The sequence below is a fragment of the Anthonomus grandis genome, chromosome 15 (genome assembly GCF_022605725.1).
Source record: "Anthonomus grandis grandis chromosome 15, icAntGran1.3, whole genome shotgun sequence".
In the NCBI taxonomy this organism is placed as follows: Eukaryota; Metazoa; Arthropoda; class Insecta; order Coleoptera; family Curculionidae; genus Anthonomus; species Anthonomus grandis.
In genome coordinates, this window is record NC_065560.1 from 7758684 (window position 1) to 7785535 (window position 26852).

Here is a 26852-nt window from a genome sequence, read left to right on the forward strand (position 1 = left end):
ACAAATGCTTGAATTACCACAATTTGGCAAGTTTTCTTAGTTATTAAGTGAATTTGCTATTTCTCGAAACAAATTGTAGCGCGGTATCCTCGACACCTTGTCGCAGATACAAGAGTAGCGTGCAAGTCCATGTTAAACGGACATTTATTTGTTGCGCGACACATGTTGAAACTTCATTATAGGTTAAACTGTCAGTGTCAGTTGTCACTCTTGTCACCGCCCTTTGGTGTTTGAAGACGGCGGTTTTTGACCGACTTTCGCGTATAAAACATGTATTTTAATTTCTTATAGGAAATATCCAGTGAAATTTTAGGGGAAACAAATCCAGTTACCAATTAAACGCGAAATTTCGATATTTCCTATTAATTTTGGTGCACAAACAAATTGGGGTTATGGCAGGCTCCACACGTAGGATCTTAGTTGAAACTAAAAATTTATCAAAAGATCCTCCCCCAGGAATAAGCGCTACGCCCGACGACAATAATTGCAGGTAAAATAGATTAATTTATCTATCGAGTTTTTCATAAACAAACTAATATTGTTCTAGATACTTTCATGTAGTAATGGCTGGTCCCTCAGGTTCCCCATATGAGGGTGGCCTATTCAAGCTTGAGCTCTTTCTGCCTGAAAACTATCCTTTATCACCGCCTAACGTTCGTTTTCTAACTAAAATTTATCATCCCAACATTGACAAACTAGGTCGAATATGTTTGGATATATTGAAAGATCAGTGGTCACCTGCTCTTCAAGTTCGCACAGTCTTATTATCAATTCAAGCATTGCTTAGCAGCCCAAACCCAGATGATCCTTTGGACAATGTTGTAGCAAACATGTGGAAAACAAGGGAACATGAAGCCGTTATGAGAGCAAAAGAGTGGACTCACTTATATGCAATGGAATGAATCGAGCTTACTTAGTTTTGTACCAAATAAAAGACAGACTGTGATAATTAAATCTTTTATTGCTTGTATGGGCAATATGTGCCGAAAAACCAAGTTTACTGAAGGAACTCGACAAAATACTATTCACACTTTTGCATTCATTTTATTATATTCCTTTTGTATGTCGCGTTTATTATTTTTATTGATTTGAACGCTAAACTTTATGTTTAGGAAATTAAAAACAATGTACAAGCAAATAAGCTTCTTGAACTATGATTTTATGAATTATTAAATCATTTTTATATACTTGATGAAAATTGATTTTTTTTTAATAAAGAATGATGAAATTAACTTGGAACCTTAATGTCATGTTAAAACAAATCATTATTGAATTTATGCATTTTTATTTTACTTGTGTAAACATTCCTATTCCATAAAACTTTGATATTATATAGTACTAAAACTTTAAGCATCTATTCTTGTGCTTTTGGAAACATAGCAGTATTTTCTATTCCTGTAGGCCGTTGTGTGTTGTGAAAAAGCCATGTCTTGCCAATGGATGATTATTTGGCTTAATATACATTACACTGAAAATACTTTCCCTTTTTGACTAAAATTTGGGGTGACGAAATTTGGGACAATTTGAGTATGGAAAATATATTTTTTTTGCATTGCATAAAGATACTGATTTCAACTCAATTCCAAACTATAGTGCTGAAAGATCATGTTGTGTCTTGAATTGTTAAAAACTATCATTGACCTTCATTGGGGGAACACAAGTTAAATGCTTTTGTGGTGTTGATAACAGTATGATTTGTTTCAAATAGATTGTGAAGAAATTATCCTTGATTTTGCAGTTGAATTGAGACACAAAATCCTGTGAATGTTAGTGTTGGCAAAAGAGGTTCTTGACAGGTATCTAGACTGCAATAATTTGAATAGAATGAATGAGATTTTAAGCATTGTTTTTTTTTTTCATTTATGTTTGTAATCCTCTTAAAATAATCTCAACATTATCGATCAAGCACTCACAAAATCGCATTTTCGTTGTTGAAATAGGACTACCCAAATCTCAAATCCACCACTGAATGGTAAGTATATTATAATTATTTATGTTATTAATGCCATTCATTTCATAAATGCTCTACAGCATAAAAGATGTAAAACCTTAATTTGCTAAAGTCAAAAGAAGTATGAAAAAATTAATTTAAAAAAATAATCCAGTATCCACTAACATTATTGCATTTTAATCAATCAAAAGTCTATTTATATATTTTCACAAAATGAAGACCCTAATAGAGATGGAGCACGTCATTTTCTAACAGCTAAAGAAAATTGTAAAAACTTTATTAAAGATTGTGAGCATAATAAGATATATTTAAAAACAGAAGTCAAGTAAATCAAAACTTACAGATGTCTGAGCTAAGAATTCTTTAACTACACAATAGCAAAGTATATAGATTTTAACTGTTAGACTGTGGCAATAGCATTTTTCAATTACAATTGATTATTAATTAATTTACCATTGTCAGTGATATTTTTTCAAGAGAGTCGATTTGTCGACGGGCTTAATATAATTTTTAAGAGAAAATGATATTTTGAAAAAAAAATTAATAATTCTAATTTGTCATTGGCTTATTTGGAAAAAAGTAGCTGGAAAAGATACCAGGTCGTTACTTTTTTGCTTTGTAATGCACTTTTTTTTATAGCAACACGTTATTTCTTGTAGTTTTATCAATATTGAGCAGTATATTATTTTTTGTATAGCAGTTTTTAGTGTAAAAAATTTTCCGAAACCCTAATACTGAGGTATTCCCAGGGCCGAGCCTAGGGTATTTGCCGCCCCTTCTGCAGTGAATTTTATAAAAAGTGTTTTAAAAAATGCTCTTACCAAAGTGCAACGTTTAAAAAAAAGGGCGTAATAAAAAAATCATATTGAATTAAATTCCAAACACACATATATTAATCAATATATCAATATTATCTATACAAAAAATATACATAAAAGCATATATTATTTACTTATATAAGTATTTCTATATTAATATGTAATTACATCGATATAAACACCTAAAGAAAATATGTTTTACTTACATACTAATTTAAAGAAATTAAAAAAGTAATTGGAACCCTGGTTTAAATGCTAACATTTACTTTTCTTGCCTTTTTATATGCAAATTTCCTAATTAGGTCGGTAACATCTGAATTAGAAACAATGTCTTCCTCAATACTCATTATTGATAAATTTGATAGTCTTGATTGGCTCATTGTGGATCTTAAGTAGTTTTTTATTAATTTTAGTTTGGAAAATGAGCGTTCCCCATGAGCTACAGTGACTGGCATTGTTAAAAATATTCTTAAAGCTACGAATAAATTTGGAAATATGCCTTTCAAATCGTTAGCAACCAGATATATTAATATTTCTTTGGCCGAGAAAATATTTCTATCATTAATGTAAATTGCTAATATGTCGATTTCATTATAGAGGTCCAATCCATTTATGTCCTTATTTTTTGAACAAAGGGGAGGAGAAAGTAAACTCAAAGTCCAAGCCTCATAATCAAGCGTCTATTTCTTTAAATAATCGCGTAACCTTTGTTACGCGTTTCGCCGCATTAGGGCATCATCAGACCTAAGTAAAATTAACAAAATTAAATAATACGGAGCAGAACGCTAATTAACAGAAAAGACATACCTATCTAAATACAAATAACTGCACACTGACTCACACTAACATAAAAATAAAATAAGTTTATACCATCGTTTATCGTTATTGACTAAAATATGAATCTTAAAACGCCAAATATCACATCTAGTAAATTTTTTACATATTATTTTATAAAGAATGAAAACAAATAAAATTATGAAAGGATGATCCAAAGGCCGGATCTTTGGCTTGTTGAAGGTTGAGGTTGTGGGTTCGTTGATGACGCAAAAAACTCTTTTAACGAACCTGCTAACCGCCTGTCATCTTCCTCCTTTTTCGGTATTGGGAACCAGAAAGCCTCTTTCGACAATCAACCATCTAAATCAACAAATATTTTTTTTTAGAACTGGCACAAAAATCAGACATTACTTTTTTCAATAAAAAATTGCTTAAGGCATGAAGTTCTAAATATTTGGAAGATATTAATAAAATATTTTAAACTTACCGTTAACAACACAAACACAATTTTCATATAAAATGTATTAAAAATAAACACTAATCGACAAGTCGCTTTAAAATTCGCAAATTAAAATAAATTAAAAACAAAAGGGTGGGAATTTCTAAACATTACACTCCCGCTTATTTCTGCAGCTCCAAAATACATATTACACACAACCGCAATGTCTAGGGATATTTTGAATAAATTTGTATATATATTTTTTAATATGATCTTTTTTTTTAAATTTATTTGCAAGTTTAAGAGTAGTTTATAAGGTAATAAAAAAACCCAAAAAATTTTAAATAATTTATATTTTTTCTAAAAAAATGCAAAAAAATTAAAGTTGTTGAGAAACTAGGTTTTACAAAAATTTAATTCTTAATTTTAAATTAACAAAAAATAAACAAAAACAATATTCAATAACTTGTATGACCTCCACGACTGTTCACAACTGCTTGACATCGTCTGGGCATGCTTAGAATTAAATGATCAATATCATCTTGGGGTATCTCATTCCAGGCTTCTTGAAGTGTCAGAAACAAAGTTCTTCTATTGTCTCTTGGTCTTTCCATACGAAGAACTCTTCTTTGAAGCATATCCCACATGTGTTCAATGGGGTTTAGGTCCGGGGATTGAGGTGGCCATGGTAAGACATCGATATTATTCATTTCTAGAAACTCTCTAGCAACCCTTGAAGTGTGTGGTCTGGCATTGTCGTGCATGTAAACAAAGGTTTGACCAATTGCTGCTGCATACGGAATAACAACAGGTGCCAGTATCTGATCCACGTATAATCTGCCAGTTAAAAAGTTTTCTAATAAAATGAGGTCTGTTCTTCCTCCAATACTAATGCCTCCCCAAACCATGATGGTTCCGCCACGAAAAGAATGCACTTCCTGGACATTGCACAGGCGGTTTGCGTTTCCAGGCTCTCTCCACATGCGAACTCTTCTTGAGTCGGGGTAAATTCCAAACCGAGACTCATCAGTGAACAGCACATTTGCCCAACTTTCATTTTGCCACAACAAATGTTCTTCCGCCCACAAAAGTCGTACTCCTCGATTACCCCAGGACAACGGTTGCACCCTTAAAGGCCGACGACTACGTAGGTTGTTTTCATGCAAACGTCGGCGTACAGTATCGGCTGAAACCTCAACGTTATGCACTTGCTGTAGCATGATTTGCAATTCTGGTGCTGTTACAGTGGGGCGTCTTCGAGCATTTAAGTGTAAAAAGCGGTCCTGTAGAGGGGTTGTAATACGTAAGCGACCTCTATGCCTTTCCGCCACATCGCCTTCTTCTCGATACCGTGCATATAAGCGTGAAATTACGCTTTGAGTAGTGCCCATGTTCACTGCAACCTGTGCTTGCGTCATACCACCATCTAAAAGGCCCACCGGCCACCGCTCGTATCATTTCTTCTCTCGTTAAATGTCTGCGCTGCATGGTTAGCAAGAACTATACTGAGCTCTATGAACAAACTTTTTTCCAAAAAAACGCAAACACTTTTTTTTGGTAAAAGAATTCAAGACAATAAATAACGATATGTGTATTTGTTTATTTATTTGAGATAAATAAATTAAGTAGAAAAATGTACAGTGTGGTTTAAGCAGTCTAAAATAAGGATAAAGTCTAGATATTTTTATATTTATAGCAAGTAAATAAAATTTTAACAAATTAAAAAAAAAATTAAGAAAATTCTAAATTATCCCTAGACATTGCGGTTGTGTGTATTTATTACCCAAAAGTATTGAAATTCCGCAAGAAATAAATTTCGAGGAATTATTACTTACTATTGGCGGCTCTTTTAATTACGCCGCCCTTATAACATCATCAGCACCTGGCTGAACCCACCATAATTGCAGTGCTATTGTTTTTATTACCTGGTCCTGGTACCTATTTATTTATCTATATAGATTATTATTATTATAGCAACGATTCGGGAAACAATGCTCGGTTTCAGTAAACATTATATTCTGTTGGCGCCTTAATTATAAGTTTTAAATTTTATAAATTTTTGTTATTCATAATTTTTTTTCATTACTTGGCTCTTTTTTATTTTATTTTTCGGATATTTTGCCGCCCCAAATGAGCGGCGCACCCCTTGCACGGCTCGGCCCTGCCTACCAGGTCGTTAATTTTTTGCTTTGTAATGCACTTAAGTGTTTTGAATAAATGTAAAGCAACATAGAAAAAATATCATTCTGTTGAATATATTTCTTGCAAATCTTTTCTGTAAAACCAGCATTCGAGCTACTTCCGTGTTGCCGACCCAAAAAATGAATACACATCTCTGTTGAGAATGCACAATGATAAGAAATTGTAGAAGTTTGTTTTTTTTATAGCAACACTTTATTTGTTGTATTTTTATCAATATTGAGCAGTATATTATTTTGTCTATACCAGTTTTTAGTAAATAATTTTCCAAAACTCTAATACTGAGGTATTCCATGGAGTCTATATGCTAGTCGCTATTATTAAAGTACTGAAATGTTTTATAAGAAGAGAAAATCGAGGAAGTTAAAAGTACGAGGGATATGTTTCGTGTTTAAAATCCATATCATGATCTCTGGTCATTTTAGACTTTTGGATTGATCTCCCACTATTAACTGCTACTGCTGATGGCATAACTATTGGCAATTTAACACAACTCTTTATAGAAAAATTAAATGAAAATCGACATAAGGGGCATTACTTTCGATACCAGTCAGTGCATCCTTAGAGGCCTTAAATGCTGTTGTAAAAGTCGCTCTAAATTCAATTAAATAATATAAACGATGTTAAAAAGATTTAGGCTAATATAAATATTCCTTGTAATATTGTTTACCAAATTTCTATTTAATTCCTGTATGAAAGAATGTATACTCTATATAGTACCAGATTTTCAGTTCTTTTATGTAATATTTTTTTAATGCTATCTTTTGCCCATACGTAACCTTTCTTTATCCATAATTGGATACTATGAAGTATTAACATAACTTTAATATAGGAAAAAATGTTGCAATATTTCCATAATAGATGACAGATAAATGGCTAACAACAAGCCAATTGAAGGGATTAGGATATCAATTTATTATTGTGCTTTTTAAAAGTAATAGGCATCTAAAAACCTTATTATTGCGAAAAAGAAAGTGGATCTACCATATTCGTTTTAATCATTTTAATAAATAAACTCTGTATCATTGGAAGATTCTCTTCTGTTTAGAGACAAGATTCTATAACCACAGTTCCTATAATCCACTAATTTACTAAAAAATATTGTAAATAACTATCCAATTAGAATTTTATAAAAAACAATTAACTATAAGTTTTTAAACATTGATTTTATTAAATAAAACTGTTCTACAAGCACATTCTTATTTAGCAGTATTCTTTTTGTGGGGTGCCTTTGCATAATATGCATCCAAAAACAGGCCTGTGAAAACCATAGCAGCCCCCAGCCACTGTCTAATGGTTAAAACATTACCAAACAATATAACAGATCCTAAAACAGTAAAAAACTTTCTAGTAGTTGTCACAATTGACAATGGTAAAGGTCCAAATTCTGAGACCTAAAAAATAATATTTAATTTATAATAGATAGTCAAAATTTTAATTGTTTTCTCACCATGGAGAAAAGGAAGAGCTGTCCAATGGCTGACGCAAGTCCTAGAGAGAGCAAATTAAAATATACTTGAGGAAACAGCTTAGCAAAAGCCAAGAAGTTTGCACCTTCTCCTGAAATCACAACAGTGATAATAAGAAATAAGCTTGACCAGCCGTTTTGTTGGGCCATCATTTGAAGTCCTGTTGGTTTTGATTCAGCCCTGATTCTTTCCTTAAATATAAACCATGAGAATGTGTTCTTAAAATTAATTTATGCAATATACCTGTATAGCTCCAATTAGACCATCCATAATAAGAGACATGAACAAGAGGAGTTCTCCTACCCCAAACCCCACTTCATCCATTCCAGTTGCTTTTCCAGGTTTATCTGTTAGCATAAAAAGAACCACTCCTGTTACTATAATAAATACAAATAAATATTTTCTAAGGGGGTAACTCTTTTTGCCTAATAATACTCCCAAGATTAGTACTGGTACTGGTTTGGCCGATTTACCTACAACCTAAAATTGGTAAACTTAAAGCATACTCTGTGACTCATTTTTAATCTTGGTATCTCACTTGGGTAGGATATGAAACCCATTGCAATGCCATATTGGAAGCAACCATGGCAAGCAAATATGTCACTGAAACACTAACATAGTACAGTTTTGCTGTTGTGTCTTCTTTTTGTTTCCAAACTAACATTGCACCTTTTGCTATAAAATAATTGATAATGCATTGCACACCAACTAATGTTAAGGCAAAAGTGAATACATGAGTTTCAGTGTTTTTCTTTCCCTCGGGATCTACTGTTTCTATAAGGTATTTGCCCCTGGTCACCTTCTCTTGCAGAATTCCATAGTAGAAATAAATAACAAAAATTCCTGCTGCATATATTATGAATTTTTCTTTGCTTTGGGTCATTTTTGGTCTGTAAATCAATAAATATGTTAGGGCTTACCTAACTATAAGTAATATTAGGGTCTTCACAGTATTAATTGATTATTTTCTCGTAATGACAATTAAGGGGATTGTATTTATTACATACAAAATGCAATAAACTCCCCATAATTCAAAAAATATGCTAGGATTAATGACGTGGTAGATAATGGAAGATGTTTCATCTGTGAGATTTTTTTTGCAAAGAAAGTTCTCTAGTTCACTAATGAAACAGTTTTTATTACTCACCAATTTTACGAGGTGTCCCTATTACACGTGCAACTTCTTCAATACATATTTCATTCAAGAAAAATCACAAAAAGCAATTTTTTAATTAATAACACGTAAGAATAAAATTGTAAATAAAAAAAATTGCTAAACACGTAAAGTTGGGTTAGGATTGACGTTATCTGTCACTCTTGCTAACAGGCGCAATTATTACAGTGTTGCCATTACAGTCTTAAGGTCCGTTTAAACGTATCAAACGCAGTAACTATATACAAGATAGTCATATATCCGGACTTGTCAAAGGCTTTTTTAACTTTGCTTTTTTTATTTAAGATTGCCTTTTATTAGCAAATGATTTAAAGCTGTCGAAAGTCAAAGTCAAAATATACTTTATTTGCTAAGTTTACACACTTGTGCTAAAAGCTTCCTAATCCTAGAATTTATAATTTATTTGGTTATACAGGACAAAAACAGAATACAGAATCGATTTTGATTGTACATAGAAGCACATTTTATATAAACAAAGAAAAAACCAAAAAAGAAAAGGCGAGAACCAACATAAAACAAGATGACTGAAATCCATACTGATTAGGGGACAGCACATTGTATTTGGTCAAAAAAGAGACAATTCTCTTTTTTGCAAGCCGCTCAAGAACCTTGGAGAGGGTAGACAAAATTGATATGGGACGAAAGTTAGAGGGTCGGTCCAAGCTACCACCCTTATGAAGAGGGATAATCATAGCTTCCTTTGAACAGGATGGGAACTCGCCCTGAAGAAAGGACTGATTGATTGCCCAAACCAAAGCACCTAAAGCGCTCGCAGGCAGAAGTGACAGCAGACGTGAAGAGATACCATCGGAACCCGAAGACCTATGATTCTTCAAGCACTGAATTGTTTCAAGGACCTCGGTGGCATCTACAGGGTGGAAAAAGAATAATTGGTTGATAGCATTCCGATTAAGATACTGCAATGGATCGCCGTCACTGGGAACTGCTTCCAACGTAACTTCTCAGCAATATTAGAAAAATAGTCATTGAAATCATCGGACCCCAAGTCCCATTCAACCAACCGCCGACGAGAAGACTGCCTACATTCGTTAATGATTAACCAACTTTCCTTCTGTCTGTTACCGGACGAATCTAAGCGCTCATTGTAATACAGTTCCTTTCTGACTTTTATCAGATGCCTATAAATTTTCCGATAATCCTGAAAATAAGACCTGATGAATTGATTGTCAATAGATTTGCGAAGTCTTGCTAAGCATCGCAAATTTTGGGCAGATGTTTTTAGTCCCGCGGTGATCCATGGTTTTCGTCTCTTGGATTTAAGTCTAACTAAGGGAAAGCAGATATTTATTTTATCACGTAATGTATAATAAAAGGAAGAAAATGATTGTGGAGCAGCCCGAATTGCATTCCAGTTAACAGACGAAACGGATTGAGAAAATAAATTCAAATTGTTCCCACTAAACACTCTCCCAATGCGGCGGCCAGATTTGTTTTTAGTCACCAGGGAATTGGACATGCACCCCCTCGTGATCCGATATACCCACTGAGTGCACTGAACAGGTAACACCGTCCAAATTACTGCAGAAATAATCAATAGTGGTCGATGAAGAGGTCGAAATACGAGTGGGTGCATTAACATGCATGATGAGTGCAAATGATTTGAAGATTCCATCAAGAGAAATTCTTTGCGGTAAAGAAACCTCTGAATAATTAATATTAAAATCTCCAGCCAAGATAACACGCGAGTGAATAGGGAGCTGGGACAGAAGACAATCTAACCTGTCAAGAAACACACTGATATCCTCAGAGGGCGGGCGGTATATACAAATAACGTACATATTAAACAATTTACAAAAACACACCGAACACTCAAAAACCCATTCAACTACAGAAAAAGTTTTGAAAATGTCTCCTAATTAGAACAGCAGTCCCTCCATACAGAGAGTTTTGTCTATAATAAACTGACAGTGGTACATACTCATCAATACAAAAACATTCATTAGGTCTAGGCCAATGTTCTGTTAATATAACAATGTCAGGAAAATTAAAATTAGCAAGCAGAAGTTGAAGCTCATCCACCTTATTCCGAAGGGATTGAATATTTAATAAAAATGCACTACAATGCTTTAATTTTGATATTGCAGTTGAATGAAAGGGAGCTTCAACCTCTACGGTCTCATCTATAAAAGAGTGAGAACCAGTCACACGCTCAGACAAAATTAGGTGATCTATTTAGTTTTAGATTCTTAGAATTATACAGTGGGTTTAGAAAATATTTGTTTATGTGGCCATGTAATATACAAGCCAAATCAGGAAAATGATTAGGATAATTGCATTCAAGTATTCGACTTAGGTCAATGTTGTTTTTATGGAAAGCTTTACATAATGACAGATTACTATTATATACGACACTGCAACCTTTTCCAAAATAAGGGCTTGTCATAACGAGGAAAGTAGTGTTTTTACAGGGAATGATAAAATCGTTAATAATAGATGTAGGAGAATATGTTCCGTTCAACCACAAGATCACCAAATCGTTCTTGGTAAAATTAGAAGCAAGAGCTGAAGCAGTTAGTACCAAATGACGAGTTAAGCAACCGGGTTTTAGAAAATATTGAATGAATGAAAAAATCCTATTTCCAATCTTAATCAAGAGATATCTTGCTTCCTTATACCCCCAATGGATGGCTCTTGCAGTTCAAAAAAAGATTTGGGCATTAAAGTAAATAAAGGCTTACATTTAACACAAACACATATCTCAAGTGATTGGCTCCGCTTTACAAACCCCAATGTGTTACGTTTTTTCTGATTCGTAGATGCAAAGGGTCGAAATTGGACAAGTTCGTTAAAAAAATACATAAGGTAACATTTGAAGTACCTTAGAGTGGTCATCTGTTGCCTTTGTTGCTTACACTTTTTATAAATAATATAAGCAAAACTTTACTCTCTTGTAATATCCTACTATTGTACAGAACCGGAAACTTTTCAAAATAATAAAATCAGAGAAAGATGTTATATTTTACCTTAGAACATTGAATTAATTACTTATTTTGAGAAAGTATCCTATTAATAAATCAGACTATATGCTGTGGCTTCCGATATGCAGGACGTTTATTAAGGAAAGCAAAGTACTGCACATCTTAGCAATGAATAATTCAGGTGTTCTGGTGATAAAATCGCGTAATACGCTAAAATAAATTAAAATATAGTCAAGAAATAAAGGGGTTTTTAAAAAATATCGCCGTTATTAGAAAATATTAAATATCGCCGGTACTAGAAACTATTAAAATGACGTTTTTCTATAAAATTAGGAAAAAAAGCCAAATACCATATTAACTGACAACGGTACTCTTCAATTCAACTTTCGATATCCTAGTTATAGCATCATGTAATCTTAGATATTTGTTTAAGATAGATATTATTATACTTTGGATATTGTTTAATGTTTGTTAATGAATTATGGTGACCTCTAATTCAGTTTTTCAATTTACTGATGACACGTCTTGCATTCTTATTGTCGAAAATTAATTAATTATTAATCCATTACTAATAATAACATAATTAATCCATACTAGCTAAGAGAACAAGCACTGCCATAACCGAAATGTCAGAATGGTGTGGACAGAATAGGCTAAAACTTAATATCTCGAAAACAAATATAATATCATATAGACATCACCGTAGGTCACGAGTAAGAGGAATCTCTCAGGTGTCAGAGAGGAAGGAATGTTAGTTGATGAAAACCTCCTGGAAATTGAAGCTTTAAGCGCACAGCAACATTTACAGACCTGTAATAAGGTTTTTAAGAAAATACAGTTGTGCGTGGAGTCTCCATTAAGAATATTCTGTAAATCTGTGCTATTGGTACAATTCAGCTAGTTCAGCAGATAGTCATGTTAACCCAAAAAAAGGGTAAACAGATGCATGTTAGGACTGAAAAGTACATACCGAATATTGTAGGTCACACTTTCAAAGACTTAAATTATTGACAGTGCCATGCTTGTACATTTTAAGTGTTTCCATGATGGCAACAAACATTTTTTTGTAATTAAGTGATAATTAAATAAAAACGCTTATATATAATAAATTAGTTATATAAAGTATTTTTCTGTTGAATTCGTGCATGTTACATGTTTCTTGTGTATTAATGGTTTGAATTACTTATATAGCTGAGTAGTTGTAATAGTATTTTATATGAGATATTATAAATTATTGCCCTAATTTTTGACAATTGTGAAATTTCTATTGAGGATACAAAAACGATGCATTTCCCTTGTCGGCTAATATCATGAAACCGTATTCTGGACATCAAGAACGGGGATCAAAACAACGTATATTTAATTATCGTCTGAACAGAGCTCGAAGAGTAGTCGAAAATGTTTTTGTAATACTGGCATCTGTTTTTAGAATTTTACGAAAACCCATACTACTAGAGCCGTAGTAAAATTGTAGAAACTTGTGTACTATTACATAATTACTTACGTCGAAATGCCGAGACAAGAGATAGATATTCATCACCAGGATCATTTGACGTAGAATATTTAGATTCGGGTACAATCAGGCATGGTTCATGGAGGAATGAACCACAACCAACTGAATCAATGTTACCTCTTAAAAATGTGGCTAGGAAACCTATGCAAGAATCTAAAGATATAAGAAATGAATTTTGTGAATATTTCATTTCGGAGGAAGGACAAGTACCTTGGCAACTAAATTATGCGTAATACCTACTTGTCAATAAAGTATTTTTAGTTGATTAATAAAAAAAATAATTACCTCATATTCCCCACCGATCTGAATGCCTTTTCTAGGTTGATTTTTGTCGTGAAGAAAACTCATGGCATTGTAACCGAACCATTTTGCTTTGAAATGCTGGCCCGTCCCAGACTTTTTCATTTTTTTAAAGCTCCTTCTTTCTCGTTGGTATTGAGAAATTATATTTTTAACTTTCCTTATGACTTCTTCCATTCTGGTGTCAAAAAGTCCAGAAATCGCTTTGTATGAGTCTATTTTCTTTACTCTGTTTTTATAATTCAAATTTTTAGGGTCCCACAAATTCCGGTGTTCCCTGTAGGCCTCTATTAAGACGCCAATTTCTTCTGTGGTCCAAACCTTTTTTTTGTCAGACATAATCTGTAAACATTTTAATATTAACAGTGGCATTTTATTCATGACACTACTAAAAACAGATAAACTTTATACAGGGTTATTTATGTACAACAGAGGAAAAAAAGATTTTTTCTATTTAAAAAACCCTATTTTTTTCCCTTTTTAAGTACTTTAAAACACCCTGTATAATAACAAAATAATTTTAAAAGATACATTTGGAAAGTGCCAACTAATTTCAGTTTATGAGCGAATTAATACTGTAGTATACCTATATTTAAATTGCATTGTATATCTATTGATAAACGTTTCATATCAACTTACCTGTTGTTTATTTTTATTGTTTTATACCACGCTATTTTATTAAATACACCCCTACACACAAACAGCTGAAAAGCAACTAGGTACGCGTTTAAGAACGCAACGTGCTGTTTCCATCAGACAGACTCCAGTTCTTAAACACGTGAAACCCTTTGATGTTTACCGCTTCCGAACGGGACACGAAAAACAAAACAGCAACTGTCGCAAAAACTTACGAGTCTTTAAAAAGTTTGCGAACAGTTGCAAGTTTGTTTCCTTTCGACACAAGTTTGTGTTTTGTTTTGTTCGTTTAGTGGAAAACCGGCATAAGATCCTTCATCCAGAACATCTACTTCTACAGCCATAATTTCTTATCAAATTTTCAATATTGTGTTTTATTTTTCCATGGAACCGTTTGCCCGATTTTGCTACTAATTATCGGATGTATCCATGTGCATAAAAAAAATTGTTATACGCTTGCATAGATTTGGAGTTTACGTGTGGTAATAAGCGTTTTTAATTAAATGTTAGTATTCTATTGTCTTTTATAATGGTTACGAATGACATAGACAAAACTGCTCTTGACAATGGCCCAAAAAAAAATTAACACGTTTTACCAACAGTGGAGATTAGTTTTTCTTTCCCTTAATAGTTACTCTTGCTTGGTCACAACTTTTTATCGAATCGAAATAAAATCAGAAGGAAAAAACTATTCACATCAACTACTTTACTGGATATTAACTCGAATGAGCTTGGAAACGACAATTCGATTATTTTTTAGTAAAAAAGAGCAGGCTCCAACTTAAATTTAGCAATTTATTTCAGTTCTCTAGCATTTATAGTTACTTCACAATTAATTTTCAAAGTTCGAATAAATACGCCATGTTTAATTTTTTCCTTGTACCAGCGCGGCCGGGATGATACGTCACAGGCGCCCAAGTGAACGCGACGACCTACGCTAGCATGTCGACCGCGCACGCTGCTTTCTTAATATTATTATGCATGTTTTTGCTGTTGTTTGTGTTTTTCAAAATGTCTGCTCCACATACCTGCTATAAATATTGTATTGTATTTTAATAAGTTCATATGTACATATGTTCTATGTCGAAAAACGCCTTAGGCAAGGAAAATGGTTGGACCGGTATTAGCCTATATTTACAATGTTAATAAAGTGGAGTAGTATGGTGACACGCTTACTTGTTTTTGAGTGTATTTTAAGAGATTCCTGGTTTTTTTAAGTTAAATTTTCAAAATTTTTGGTTAAATCTATACTTTTTGGATATTACATCAAAGTGGGATGTTCAGTGTTTTGATTTAAATTTCGTAGGAAAAATAATTGCCAAATGACATTTTTGCAGATTTGGTGGCAAGCAGCTCGTTTCAGGTGTCATTTTCCTTGTCTAAGAAAAATGCTTAGTTTTTGAAAAACAGGGTGTCAAAGTAAAAGTTTATTTTTAATTATTTTTGAATAGAATTTATAAATTCAGATTAGAAAATATTTACGTTTATATAATGGGTAACTTGTCTGACTGACCACGAACAAATCCCTGCTCCATTGTAATTAGTCAACAAGCAAAATACGTCAATAATAAAAGTTAAAAGTCAAAATTTCAACAAACAAAACCACCCTGTCAAAATAACGCTCGGGCACTAGGCTGTGGCTGGCTGGCTAGCGAGCACTCTATAATACACCGTCGCGTCGGCGTCTATGACGTAGCGCGTAATTGGGACGGAATCTCGGGAGGTATAAAAAACCCCAGACTAGCAGCCTTATAACTTTGCAAATACTTACCCTAACAACTTGAAATAAACGTTATTATTACTATAAACTTCTGTTGTATTTATTTTTAGGAAAATATATATATATTTTTTTTTAATTTTCTAAGCCCATTGTTCAAATAGGTTAAATATTTGAAATTCCATTCCAATACGTAGCTGAAATTAAAAAAAAAAGCAGGGCACCATTTTAAGTTAGGCGCGCGAGAAAATAAATGAAATATGTACGTTTTAAATAAAAATTAAAGTTTTCATTAAAACAACATTTTATTAAATGGTCAAAAATCATTGAATATTTACGAACATATTTTTTTTAAACTATTTTACTGGGTACACTTTTTTCCAATGCCTATCTATTGACTTACGACAGTTATTGCGTGACTTCAAAATTATGCATTGAAAACGACAGTACTTCATTAAGCAGAGCTATAGCTATTCTAAGACTTGAACTCGTGTTTATTACGCTTACCATTTACACGTCCTTAAGGAATGTTACAAAAATAAATAATTATTTACAGTTAATAGAACTAAATACGATCACATTTGGACTCCTACAAATTCCGCTTTTTCGGGCGCAAAATTTTTCGACTTTCTTGATGTTTTAAATGCCTTTTATTCTAGAGTCCCATTATTTTACGATATTGATATTTTAAATACTATTTTCTTAGTTTGTTTTTTTCTGCAAAAACATACTAACTCTTAGGCTCACTCAATCGCCTGGGAAAAATAAATTACACACAACTTGTTAAAATTATTTGTAATAATACTTTCGCGTCTGAAATTAAGAAAATAAGCCTAAAATTCATTTCCGTTAACATTCCCCAAAGTTTCCGTTAATCTTCAAATGTTGAATGTCATCCAGGCTCTTCTTGGCCTTCTGTGAAATGTCGTCCATGGACTTTTTTGCACTTGATGTTAATCCGTCTATCGATCTTTTAGTATTGGTTACAAACTCGTCTGTTGTTCTTGTTAAGTCTTTTACTTCATCATTTATCTTATTTATCACCCATTCCATTGCTTGTCTACCTTTTCCTGCATTATTTGAGATTGTATTGGTAAGGAGATTTTCCATATAGTTGGTTAGTGGAACACCTACAAATTGTACAGGTTTCGTTATGATTTACATTAAACCCTTTATAAGTAAGACCTACCTTGAACTGTTACCACTGCTTCTTGCTTTAGCAATGTTTTACTAGGGTCTGAAGGATGCGGAACATATTTTAATGTTTCATTTACAGCTATGTGACGGTAAAAAGTCAAGTTTATGGTTTTTAACGTCATCTGTCGTTCCCTAAGGTTGACTTCTGACTGTTCTGCTGCATAGCAGACCTTTGCTGAGCCAATTAACTGTAACAAGAGTTTTTTTTTTAAATAAAACCACTGTTTTTTTTAGTACAGGCTAATTCAAAAGTATAAAGCTTTTTAACATTCTTGCATAAAAAAAGACCCAAAGTTCTAGAAATGCCACTAAAATTAAGGGCTAAAGCCATTTGAACCCCAAATTCGGTTTTTTGCAATAATTTTGTAACGAAAAACAATTAAATATTCAAATATATCAGTCCAGGCCTATGGTTAGCAGAACTTTCTTAGGTATCTATACATTAAATTTTCTAAAACAGAAATTATTATACCTATAGTTTATTAAATAGTATACTAATAGGATTCCATATTATGTATACTTTATCACTCTATCAGTATACATATTATTACATACTATGCTTATTTAAGCTTTATTGAATATTATTATTATTATTATTATTATGTTGACAATACCAGGCGGTGAGACCGATAAAGCTATTGTTTCTTCCGTATGTTTCAGGCTTGAGTAGGTGGACCTGGTCACATGCAGTAGTGGATCATTCTCTCCGAAATTTGTCCCAGCTCAACATCAACGCGATTCTTGAAGATATTCGTATTTGGGGCCGTCACCGTTTCCTGATTTAACGAGTTCCACAAGTGCACTGAACGATTTGTTACAAAGTTTTTTCTGGGAAGTTTTGCCGTTCTTTCTTTTTCAAGCTTCCTTGTATGTCCTCGGAGATGATGGTTTTGGCTATAGTGGAAAAGGTTCGCCAAATTGCACTGGTAATAACCACTGGTAATCTTGTAGGTTTCGATGAGATCGCCTCTATGTCTTCGCTCTCTGAGAGTGGTCAAACCAAACCTGATTAATCTTTCTGGATATGGCACCTTGCTTAATTCGTAAGGGATTTTTGTTACTTTGCGCTGTAATTTCTCCAATTGGTCTATATCTTTAATATAATATGGGTTCCATACAACAAAGGCATATTCTATTTTTGGTCTTATGTAACTTTTGTATAGAGTGGATATCATTTCAATGGTCCCTAAAAGCTTGTTTTATCATCAGATAGACTAGCGAGTTTGCTTTTTTACAAATTCTGGTTATATGACGTTCCCATTTTAGGTCTGATGTTATTAGGACTCCTAGATCATTTTGTTCGTTCACTGATTTTAAGGCACATCCATCCAGAAAATATTCATTATCAGGATTATCTGGACCGATCCTCAACACTGTGCATTTGGATGTGTTTAGTTTCATACCCCATTGCCTTGACCACATCTCAACATTTTGCAGGTCTGCCTGGAGCAGCGCTGCGCTGGTTAGAGGATTAGCATATATTTTGCAGTCATCTGCAAACAGACTTGTGTCCATCTTTATAAGTCCAACTAGATCAAACAAATATGATGTAAAAAGCACTGGGCCAACATTACATTACATTATTGATCCCTGGATAACGCCGCTGCTCACTCGATGTGGACTCGACAGCTCCCCATTGACTATAACCTGGTAGAATCTCTCATTCAGTAATGCCCTCGATCAGATCAAGCAGCTTGCCTCTGACTCCAAAATGCTCCAGCTTTGCCATTAAGAGCTTGTGCGGGACTTTATCAAATGCCTTTTCATAGTCAAGATATATTATGTCTGTTGGCTGGCCATTGTCGTGATTTTTTGTCCAGTCATTCAAACACTCTAAAAGGTTTGTTGTTGTTGAACGTTTAGGCAAAAATCCATGCTGAGAGGCAGGTATCAAACCATTCTCCAGAAAGAATGCTATGAGCTCCTTAACTATTGCTTTCTCCATACATTTCAGTGGGTTGCATGTAAGGCTGATAGGTCTGTAGTTTTCCGGTTTGTTCCGGTCTCCCTTCTTGAACAGTCGTGTCACAATTGAATGTTTCCATTCTTCTGGTATCTTTCCTTGTTCTAAGCATTCCTGCATTGCCCCCGAAAGCAAGGGACTGAGGGAATTTTTGCAATTTTGAAGGAAAACTGTTGGGATTTTATCTGGTCCTGGGCTTGAGTCCCTTTTCATATTTTCAAGCGCTTCTTCGACTTTCTCTTTTGTAAAATGAATAGTTACAATTGAGGGTTGCACCCTGCTGTGATTAGGCAATAATGGAATTGGATATGAATCCTTCGTGAATGCTGTATCAAACTGTTCTGCGAATGTTTCCGTCATGGATTTGCTGTCTAGAAACTGCTGGGTAATATTTTCATTTATCCATGGTTTTTGGGGGTTTGTTTTCACACGTCTGGTAGGAATGTATTGTTCGATAGCACCATTCACAACGTTTTGAAAGTTTTCGAAGATCGATTTGTTCGCATGCGCTGGTTGTAGTTGAATGAAGTCGTTGATTTCTTCATATGTTTGCAGTGTAAAAGTTCCTTCTTACAATTGTTTGTGTTTGTTTGGGTGGAATTTTTAGTTGTGTTTTTGCTTTTATTACGACATGGTCGCTGCGGCCAATGGGCAGTTCCGAGCAAAGATCAAAGATGCTTTTAGGATCATTGGTTATGAAGAGGTCCAAAAGGGAACTTTGATCTTCTCTGTATCTTGTTGGGAAATCAATCAACTGCTGGGCTTCTATTTCTTGATACATGTTCATAAAATCCTGCGTCTTTTCGTCTGCTGGTGCAATTGAGATTTGTTTTCCATTCGTCTATCTTGTTCACCACCGAGTTCAAATTGCTATACCAAAACGAAACATCAACTACCCCAGAGCAATTTAGTTTTTTTCGGCCTTTTCGATAATTGTAGGTATACCATTTAAGTACTTTATGATTAGATTGGTCCTTTCTTCGGCCTTTTGTTCCTTCCTCTAAGTCGGCCAGAACCCCCTTCAAGAACGTTCTCTGTGCCTCTGTTTGATCGTTTTTCATGTAAATGCCTGGTTGTTTCTCCTCAAGTAACTTCCTACTCTTTAGGGCCTTTAGAGCTTCTTCTTTTGTTCGCAGCTTCTCTTCCCAGCCTAAATATTTTGGTCTCTTCTGGCAGAGCGAGATTCATCCCCAAAAAAAGACCTGTTACCTTTTATAGGTCATCTTTTGCTTTTTCTTGAGTGCTATCCTTGTTCGACTCTCTAACACCAAATATTAGGACGTTGGTCGCTCTTTGCTCTCTTTCCTTCATCTCAAACAAGGTCGGTTCAATGCTTACTTTAGCTGGTGCTTTCATAGTATCCACCCTCTTCTCGAGTGTTTTTAATGCATCGGCCTAGCTTGTTTCTGGTAGTTTTTTGGTTACTTGACTCATATCATTTTTTACTTCTTTGATATCCTTCCTAACTTCTTCAGATTCTCTTTTTCTTCTTTCCATGGAACCTTTCAGGGTATCTACCACACGCTAGGCCAGGTTCTCGGCCGTTTTGACACGCTGTTCCTTAATTGCTTTTAACTCAACGTCAGTCCTATCTGCTTTACTTTGTATTTAAGGTAGCTTTCTGATGGAATCCTGAAATTCTGATGGGATTACTCTCACTTCCTGTGCCATTAAGCCGGTACACTCCCCACATATGATCCTCTTGCAAAAATCACAAGGATACCCAAATAGTTTCTCCTTATTCTCCTTCAGAACGCAATGCTGATTGCATTTATAGCAATCATGCGACATTTTAAGCCTCGGTTTTAAATTAAAACGAAAAGTGTAAATAATATGCGGAGTCACCGTTCTTGTTGTTGTTTTTTTTTTTTTGTGGATTAGCGATAAGGTTTCGTCCCAGTTAACCCGTCGGAGCCTTGACTTTCTCGTATAGTATAGTATAAAGGTATTATAAAAGTATTGTATAGTATAGTATAAAAGTATTGTATAGTATAAAGGACGAAGAATGCGATAAAACGGACAAGGGAAAATTGTTTTTCTTACTTTTTCGGGCACTTTCCGCCGGACTACGGTTACCAAAATCTCACGGACCCTATGTTGCACTTAACTTTCAACAAGTATAGTGCAAAATAGGGTCCATAATATAAACAAATAAAAATCCATTAGCAAACCTTACTCTACATCCATGTATATGATGATTATTATATTATTCCACGAAAACTAATATATTTTGATTGATTTGTTGCCAGATATTAACTTGGGCTTAAACTCTAAGCTGTTATCTACAGACGAAAAATTTCCTCTAATAATACATAAGCTTAATACAGATAAATGCAGATGAATATAATTATTGAAAATTGCGATTAAATAATTTATGTGCGATAAAACAATTCTAATTAATTGTTACTATAGTCAACTTCTAAATGGATATTTATCATCAAATAAAGTACATCAATCTATCTAGCAAACCTACAAAGGTCATACATCTATTGAAAAACTAGTTATCCACACACAATAGTGAGCAGATAGGAAACAAAATCTTGAAATCAATGAATTTTCTAAGTTTAATATATAAAGTGCATTTTTGTCAATTTCAAAGATTCTGATTTTAAAAATTCTAATAACCTAATAGATTTTTAAATTTTGTATCCCTTAATAATTTGCAATTTTAAGCATTTTTAATAATTTTCTTAAGATGTTTGCCACATTTGATGACTTCAAAGCCATCTCTTGAAAGGCGTTCAAAAAAAGTTTATTTTACCAGGTATTTATAAAATTCAAATGAACAAAAAACAATAAAATGCATTATTCATAAACATTTCTTTATACATCCTGTACATGATAACATTATATTATTTCATGATAACTGTTACTGCGTCAGTTTCACTTTTTTTTAATATTTTACCAAATATTAACTGTTATCTACAGACAAAAATATTCTCTTAATATCTTGTTACTTGAATAAAGAATTATATTTAGGCGCGCATATTACAACTGATAAAAATGCGATTAAATAAATTGGGTGCTCACTGCTTTTGTCGACCTGCTGCGTAACATAAAATAATATTAGAATTAACCTTTATGTTATATTGAAGGTTTCCTAACAACCTAATTCATTATCATGAACTTCTTATAATATGTATTTAAAATCAAATAAAAACATTTAACCTATTTAATAGAAAACCTATTCAAAACACTAAATGATGCATATCTGCTGACAAACTTGTTATCCACAGACAATAAAGAACAGATAAGAAGCAAAATTCTGGAATCAATGAATACAATAAAACATTATAGGTCAAACAAATATAGAAGCACTAAAATGTCTAGAGATGTTCATGCATTATATGAATGACTCTCGTACAGGTTTGTTTGACCTTTAGTTAGAATCTATAACATGATCAAATGAGCTTTATGCAGAAGTGGCTGTTAATAAAAATTATGTTTTGAAAAGATAAAATATTTTCATTATACATAATGTAGAAAAACAAATAATATAAATAAAATAATGTCTGTATATGCATATGATCAACTTGAAAGTCAATGTTTTTTTAATTTTTAAAAGGTAGCCAACAAATTTTAATTAAAAATAGCACCTACACGTAAATGAATACCGTCACATGTAGTAAAAAATTCCAATGGTCATTGTGAAAAACCACTAAGTTATGAGTGGAGATAATTTGGAAGAGTTCCAACAAATATTTTCAAAGTGTTGAATAGGATAGAAAAAGATAAAAAATGTATATTAATTTTGTAAAAATGTTCTAAATTTCCACTTTTGGGACCTCTATATCAAAAGACTTCCTCTGTAAGCAATTTTTTTTCCTATAAATATATAGATACTTACTGCAGTCGCCCATTTAGGAAAGTACCAAATAGAACTAACAAGCCTTTGTGTATGTAAAACTCCATTTTCTACCTTCCGTTCAACTACATCTGTGCCTATTACTGCTGTGTTGTGTGGGTTGGGGTATTTTCTCCAGGCTGCTGTTGCTACTGTTTCCCATGGATGACTGAAAAAAATACTTTTTACAAACAGAGCACATAACTTCACAAAAATTAATAAATATAGTGATTTTAAGCTGAAAGATTATTAAAAGAAAACTATACTTAAGGTATTGCACATGTTATTTATGTGGCTTTGTTTTACAGACCAATGTTAACCAATTTACTGATTTTCATTTATTTATCCTCACACAAATTTTGCTTAGACCCAAGATTACATATTAATGATTGGTGTAAAAAATTGAAAACCTTTACGTTGAACAAGTTCTCATTAAGAAACCTTTAGATGGAAACACTGTATTTTCATTATTGCAAATTTCACAATTATAAAAAATAAATTTTAATATATATATCAGACCATTTCTTATAAAGCTGTTTAAAATGATGTCTTTAAAAAATAATATCATGTCTATAAATAGTATAAATTTTGCACAGTACAAATGTGTAGGCTAAATGCAAGATATTATGTTTAGGTAATATTTTTTTAATACTAATTTAATGTCTTAATTCCAACAGTTTAAAAAAAATTAAAACATGTATTTTCATCATGAGTTATACCATACTAATGATATTAATCATAATGTCATCTGTATGTGCGTTTTGAATGGACTTAATTTAAGTAAAATAGATTTAAAATCAGAGTAAAATATTTTACGTTTTTACTATGAAGGGGGGTTTACTTAATGGTTTTCAAAATACAATTGTGCCTCAAATTTATTATTTGGTTTAAGTATTTCAGTAAACTGTGGTATTAAGAATAAATTATTAAGTGATATTATAAATTTTATGAACTTCATAAATGATTATTGGTGAACAAATAAGTAAGAAATTATTTTTTAAAAAGGAAGTAGGTCTTTTTCTTTTAATATTTGTAACCTTGGTTTTTAAAAATTTTTAAAATATATAGGTATACTCCCAACACATTTACCTAAATGTAGTTTTAATAAAGTAAACTCCTTTATATTAACTAACCATTCCTAATATATGGTGACAAACTACATGATTATTAAAAATAACAATCACTTGCATTTATTTAACATGATTTTCGAGGTAAGCAGCTAGATTAATATTAAATAATTTGGGATTTCTAGATATATGAGCCACTTTAGAAATTTAAACTATAATTTATTATTAAAATGTAGCCATTTAATATTATTGACTACATTATGCTTACATAAAAAATACATTCAAATATGACACCATAGACAGATGTATATTATTTTGATTCACATAATGATAATTAGAAATGCTATTGCAATGGCCCTTGACAAGCAAATTATAGCTGCTTCTTCTAAGTGTGGTTACTAATAAATTAAAAACTTGAAAAAATATTTGATACATTATTAAATCACATCATTTATTCTAAAGTTTATTGAATTTTTAATAATAAAACTTAATGCATTTTTTACTAATGTATTAGTCACTTGCTGAATTTCAGATTTAATTGTCCCTTACAAAGTTGAATCTTTAAATAGGTATATTATGTTACTTTTATAAGTGAAGGTACTTACTTAACACCTGTTCACATTGAGATACATGGTATTATCAGCAGACCATCTGTTAAAATTATTTAAGTTTTTCTGTAAATTTTCATAATCTTGAAGAGAATAAATCTGTTTAAATTCTATAAAATCAGGATAAAAATTAGATTTTTAGAAAATCCGCAATATTGTCACCATTTTGAATCTGATTTTAATCAAATTGGATAGTTTTGGGTTGTCTATTATGACCAATCAATTGACATTAACAATATTTTTCTAGGTATTTTAGATTTTTTGCAACCATAGTTAATTTTGTTATTTCTTATGGATGCCATATTAGATTTATACATCATTATTACATAGCAGGTAAAAGACTTTTTCCACCATGTATACCAACCCTATCTTGATATGCGGGAAAACATAAATTTATTCAAAAAAGCAATTTTTTAATACTTTTATTTGTTTTTCAAAGTTTAATTTTCGGCCCTAAAAAATGTATTTTGTCAGAATTGTTTAGAGAGTCAGTGTGTGTTAATGTGAAAATCATATTTCCAGTTTTATTTAGATTAGGTTAAGATAATTTGCCCTAAACCAAACACTCACAGAGTTACAATCAAGCACAGCTTTTTTAGTAATTTCAATGTCATTGGTTCTCAACATCAAACTTGTATCATCTGCATAGAGAGCCACAAAACAATAAGAAGACAAATGTAGATAATCATGTTTCTTTTCTTCCAGTGATACTTAAATATGGAAAAAATGAAAATGTAGTGATAGTATTTAAAAAAAGGTACAGAAAGGTTAAAGGTTGCAAAATATGAGGCATTTCAGTGTGAACCTTTGGTTTGGTCTATCAAAATTCAACTAAATGGCAATAATAGGTAGCAAGATATATATTAAACACTTTTCTTAAAATAGTATGGTTTGTTAGGAAAGGCCACTGATGTGAGTCATCATGGTCTTCGGAAGCTTTTATATATTCCCTACAAAGAAAAGGAAAAATTGAAGGTCAAAGATCCTTTAGATTGTTAAGCAAGGTTATGTGACTGATTCTACAAATTTGTTCTAAAATCACTAAGGAAATGTCATTGAAAATTAACAAGACGTAGATTAGTGAAAACACTAATCTAAATTGGATGAAAAGTTAAAACAGGGCAGACACAAATCCAGCTTTTATCCCTCTTACATAAACTACGGAAATTATGACGAAACACTGTACTTACTTAAATGTGTGCTCACTCGTCCAGATCTTCATAGTTTTCGCTCTTTTCCAAACACTTCTAGATGAAAACTGGCTCTAAACTGGGAATTTTCCAAAAGTGGAAAATTATGGACGTCTTTTCGCGTCGACTTTCGACGATAGAGAGCGAAATTCAGTCGTCGAAAAAGCCCGAATCGCTTTATCGATTTGACAGTACGACACGTGACACCAGCGTGTGACGTCAAAGTCCATAGAGCGGATGGGGTTACGTCACGAGGGGGCAGTGGCGTTTTTTTCGGTGAAATTGTTGATCTTGGAATTGTGTTGTGACGTATGTGTGCTTAGACAAGGAAGGAGAGAGATTCACTTTTCTTGTCTAAGTTGAGTGTGAAGCTAGCGACCGATCGATATCCAGAGACCAAAGTCGCGAACGCGGTGTATGTCGGTTCACATCAACTGATTTATAGTCCGTGCTTGCTGTTAGTTGATCAATATAATGCTCGTATCTCCTGAAATTCCCAATCTTAGAGGATTTGGATAAAACTTTTTTCTACAATAGTAAATATCTAAAATTATTTTAGATGGTGCAAACCTAGGTGATTGAGCAATTTAAGACCCAACGATTTTTAGTTTTTTTTTTGGTATGTTTAGGAAGCTTTCCTTAAATCCATTAAATTAAAACAAAAAATTTTTTGGATGAGCCGTTTTTTAACAAAAAAAAAACACATTTTCCTATGCTTCTATTTACTTATGGACACAAATATTAAAAGTATACTAGAGTACTGTCGCGTACTCACTTTTGTATTGATCAAAAATATTTTTACTTTAATCCTAAAGTAAATTTAAAAAATGTAACGATTTAAAAACCCAACACTTTCTTAATGTTGGTTACCGAACTGCCTTCTTTAATTTAGGAACCTTGACGTTTATAAATAACAGTCAAATTATTGACATTTGACACCTAACCTATTCAGGAGAACCAAAAGGCACTTTTCAGAATTCACCATTAATTCATCGGTTGAATTAACCCGTTAATCAAAAAAAAATTCGGTAGATCTCAGGTTGTCGTTCGG

At 32.7% G+C, this 26852-nt stretch overlaps 3 protein-coding genes across 3 annotated transcripts; 1 reads left to right on the forward strand and 2 right to left on the reverse strand.

Annotated features, from left to right (window-relative positions):
* The first annotated feature begins 197 nt into the window (after positions 1–197).
* LOC126745253 (ubiquitin-conjugating enzyme E2 N-like) lies at positions 198–1273 on the forward strand. Its single transcript, XM_050453008.1, has 2 exons — positions 198–490; positions 548–1273. The coding sequence occupies exons 1-2, from the start codon at positions 393–395 to the stop codon at positions 900–902; spliced, it is 453 nt and encodes a 150-aa protein (XP_050308965.1). The 5' UTR covers positions 198–392; the 3' UTR covers positions 903–1273.
* A 6058-nt stretch (positions 1274–7331) lies between these two features.
* LOC126745247 (solute carrier family 35 member B1 homolog) lies at positions 7332–8956 on the reverse strand. Its single transcript, XM_050453002.1, has 5 exons — positions 8801–8956; positions 8192–8543; positions 7897–8133; positions 7635–7844; positions 7332–7578 (listed from the first exon to the last, which is right to left on the reverse strand). The coding sequence occupies exons 2-5, from the start codon at positions 8534–8536 to the stop codon at positions 7384–7386; spliced, it is 987 nt and encodes a 328-aa protein (XP_050308959.1). The 5' UTR covers positions 8537–8543; positions 8801–8956; the 3' UTR covers positions 7332–7383.
* A 7262-nt stretch (positions 8957–16218) lies between these two features.
* LOC126745252 (protein slowmo) lies at positions 16219–25998 on the reverse strand. The gene is made up of 4 exons (XM_050453007.1): positions 25802–25998; positions 22940–23105; positions 17122–17317; positions 16219–17062 (listed from the first exon to the last, which is right to left on the reverse strand). Exons 1-4 carry the CDS (start codon positions 25831–25833, stop codon positions 16782–16784), a joined length of 675 nt encoding a protein of 224 aa, XP_050308964.1. The 5' UTR covers positions 25834–25998; the 3' UTR covers positions 16219–16781.
* Between the last annotated feature and the right edge of the window lie 854 nt (positions 25999–26852).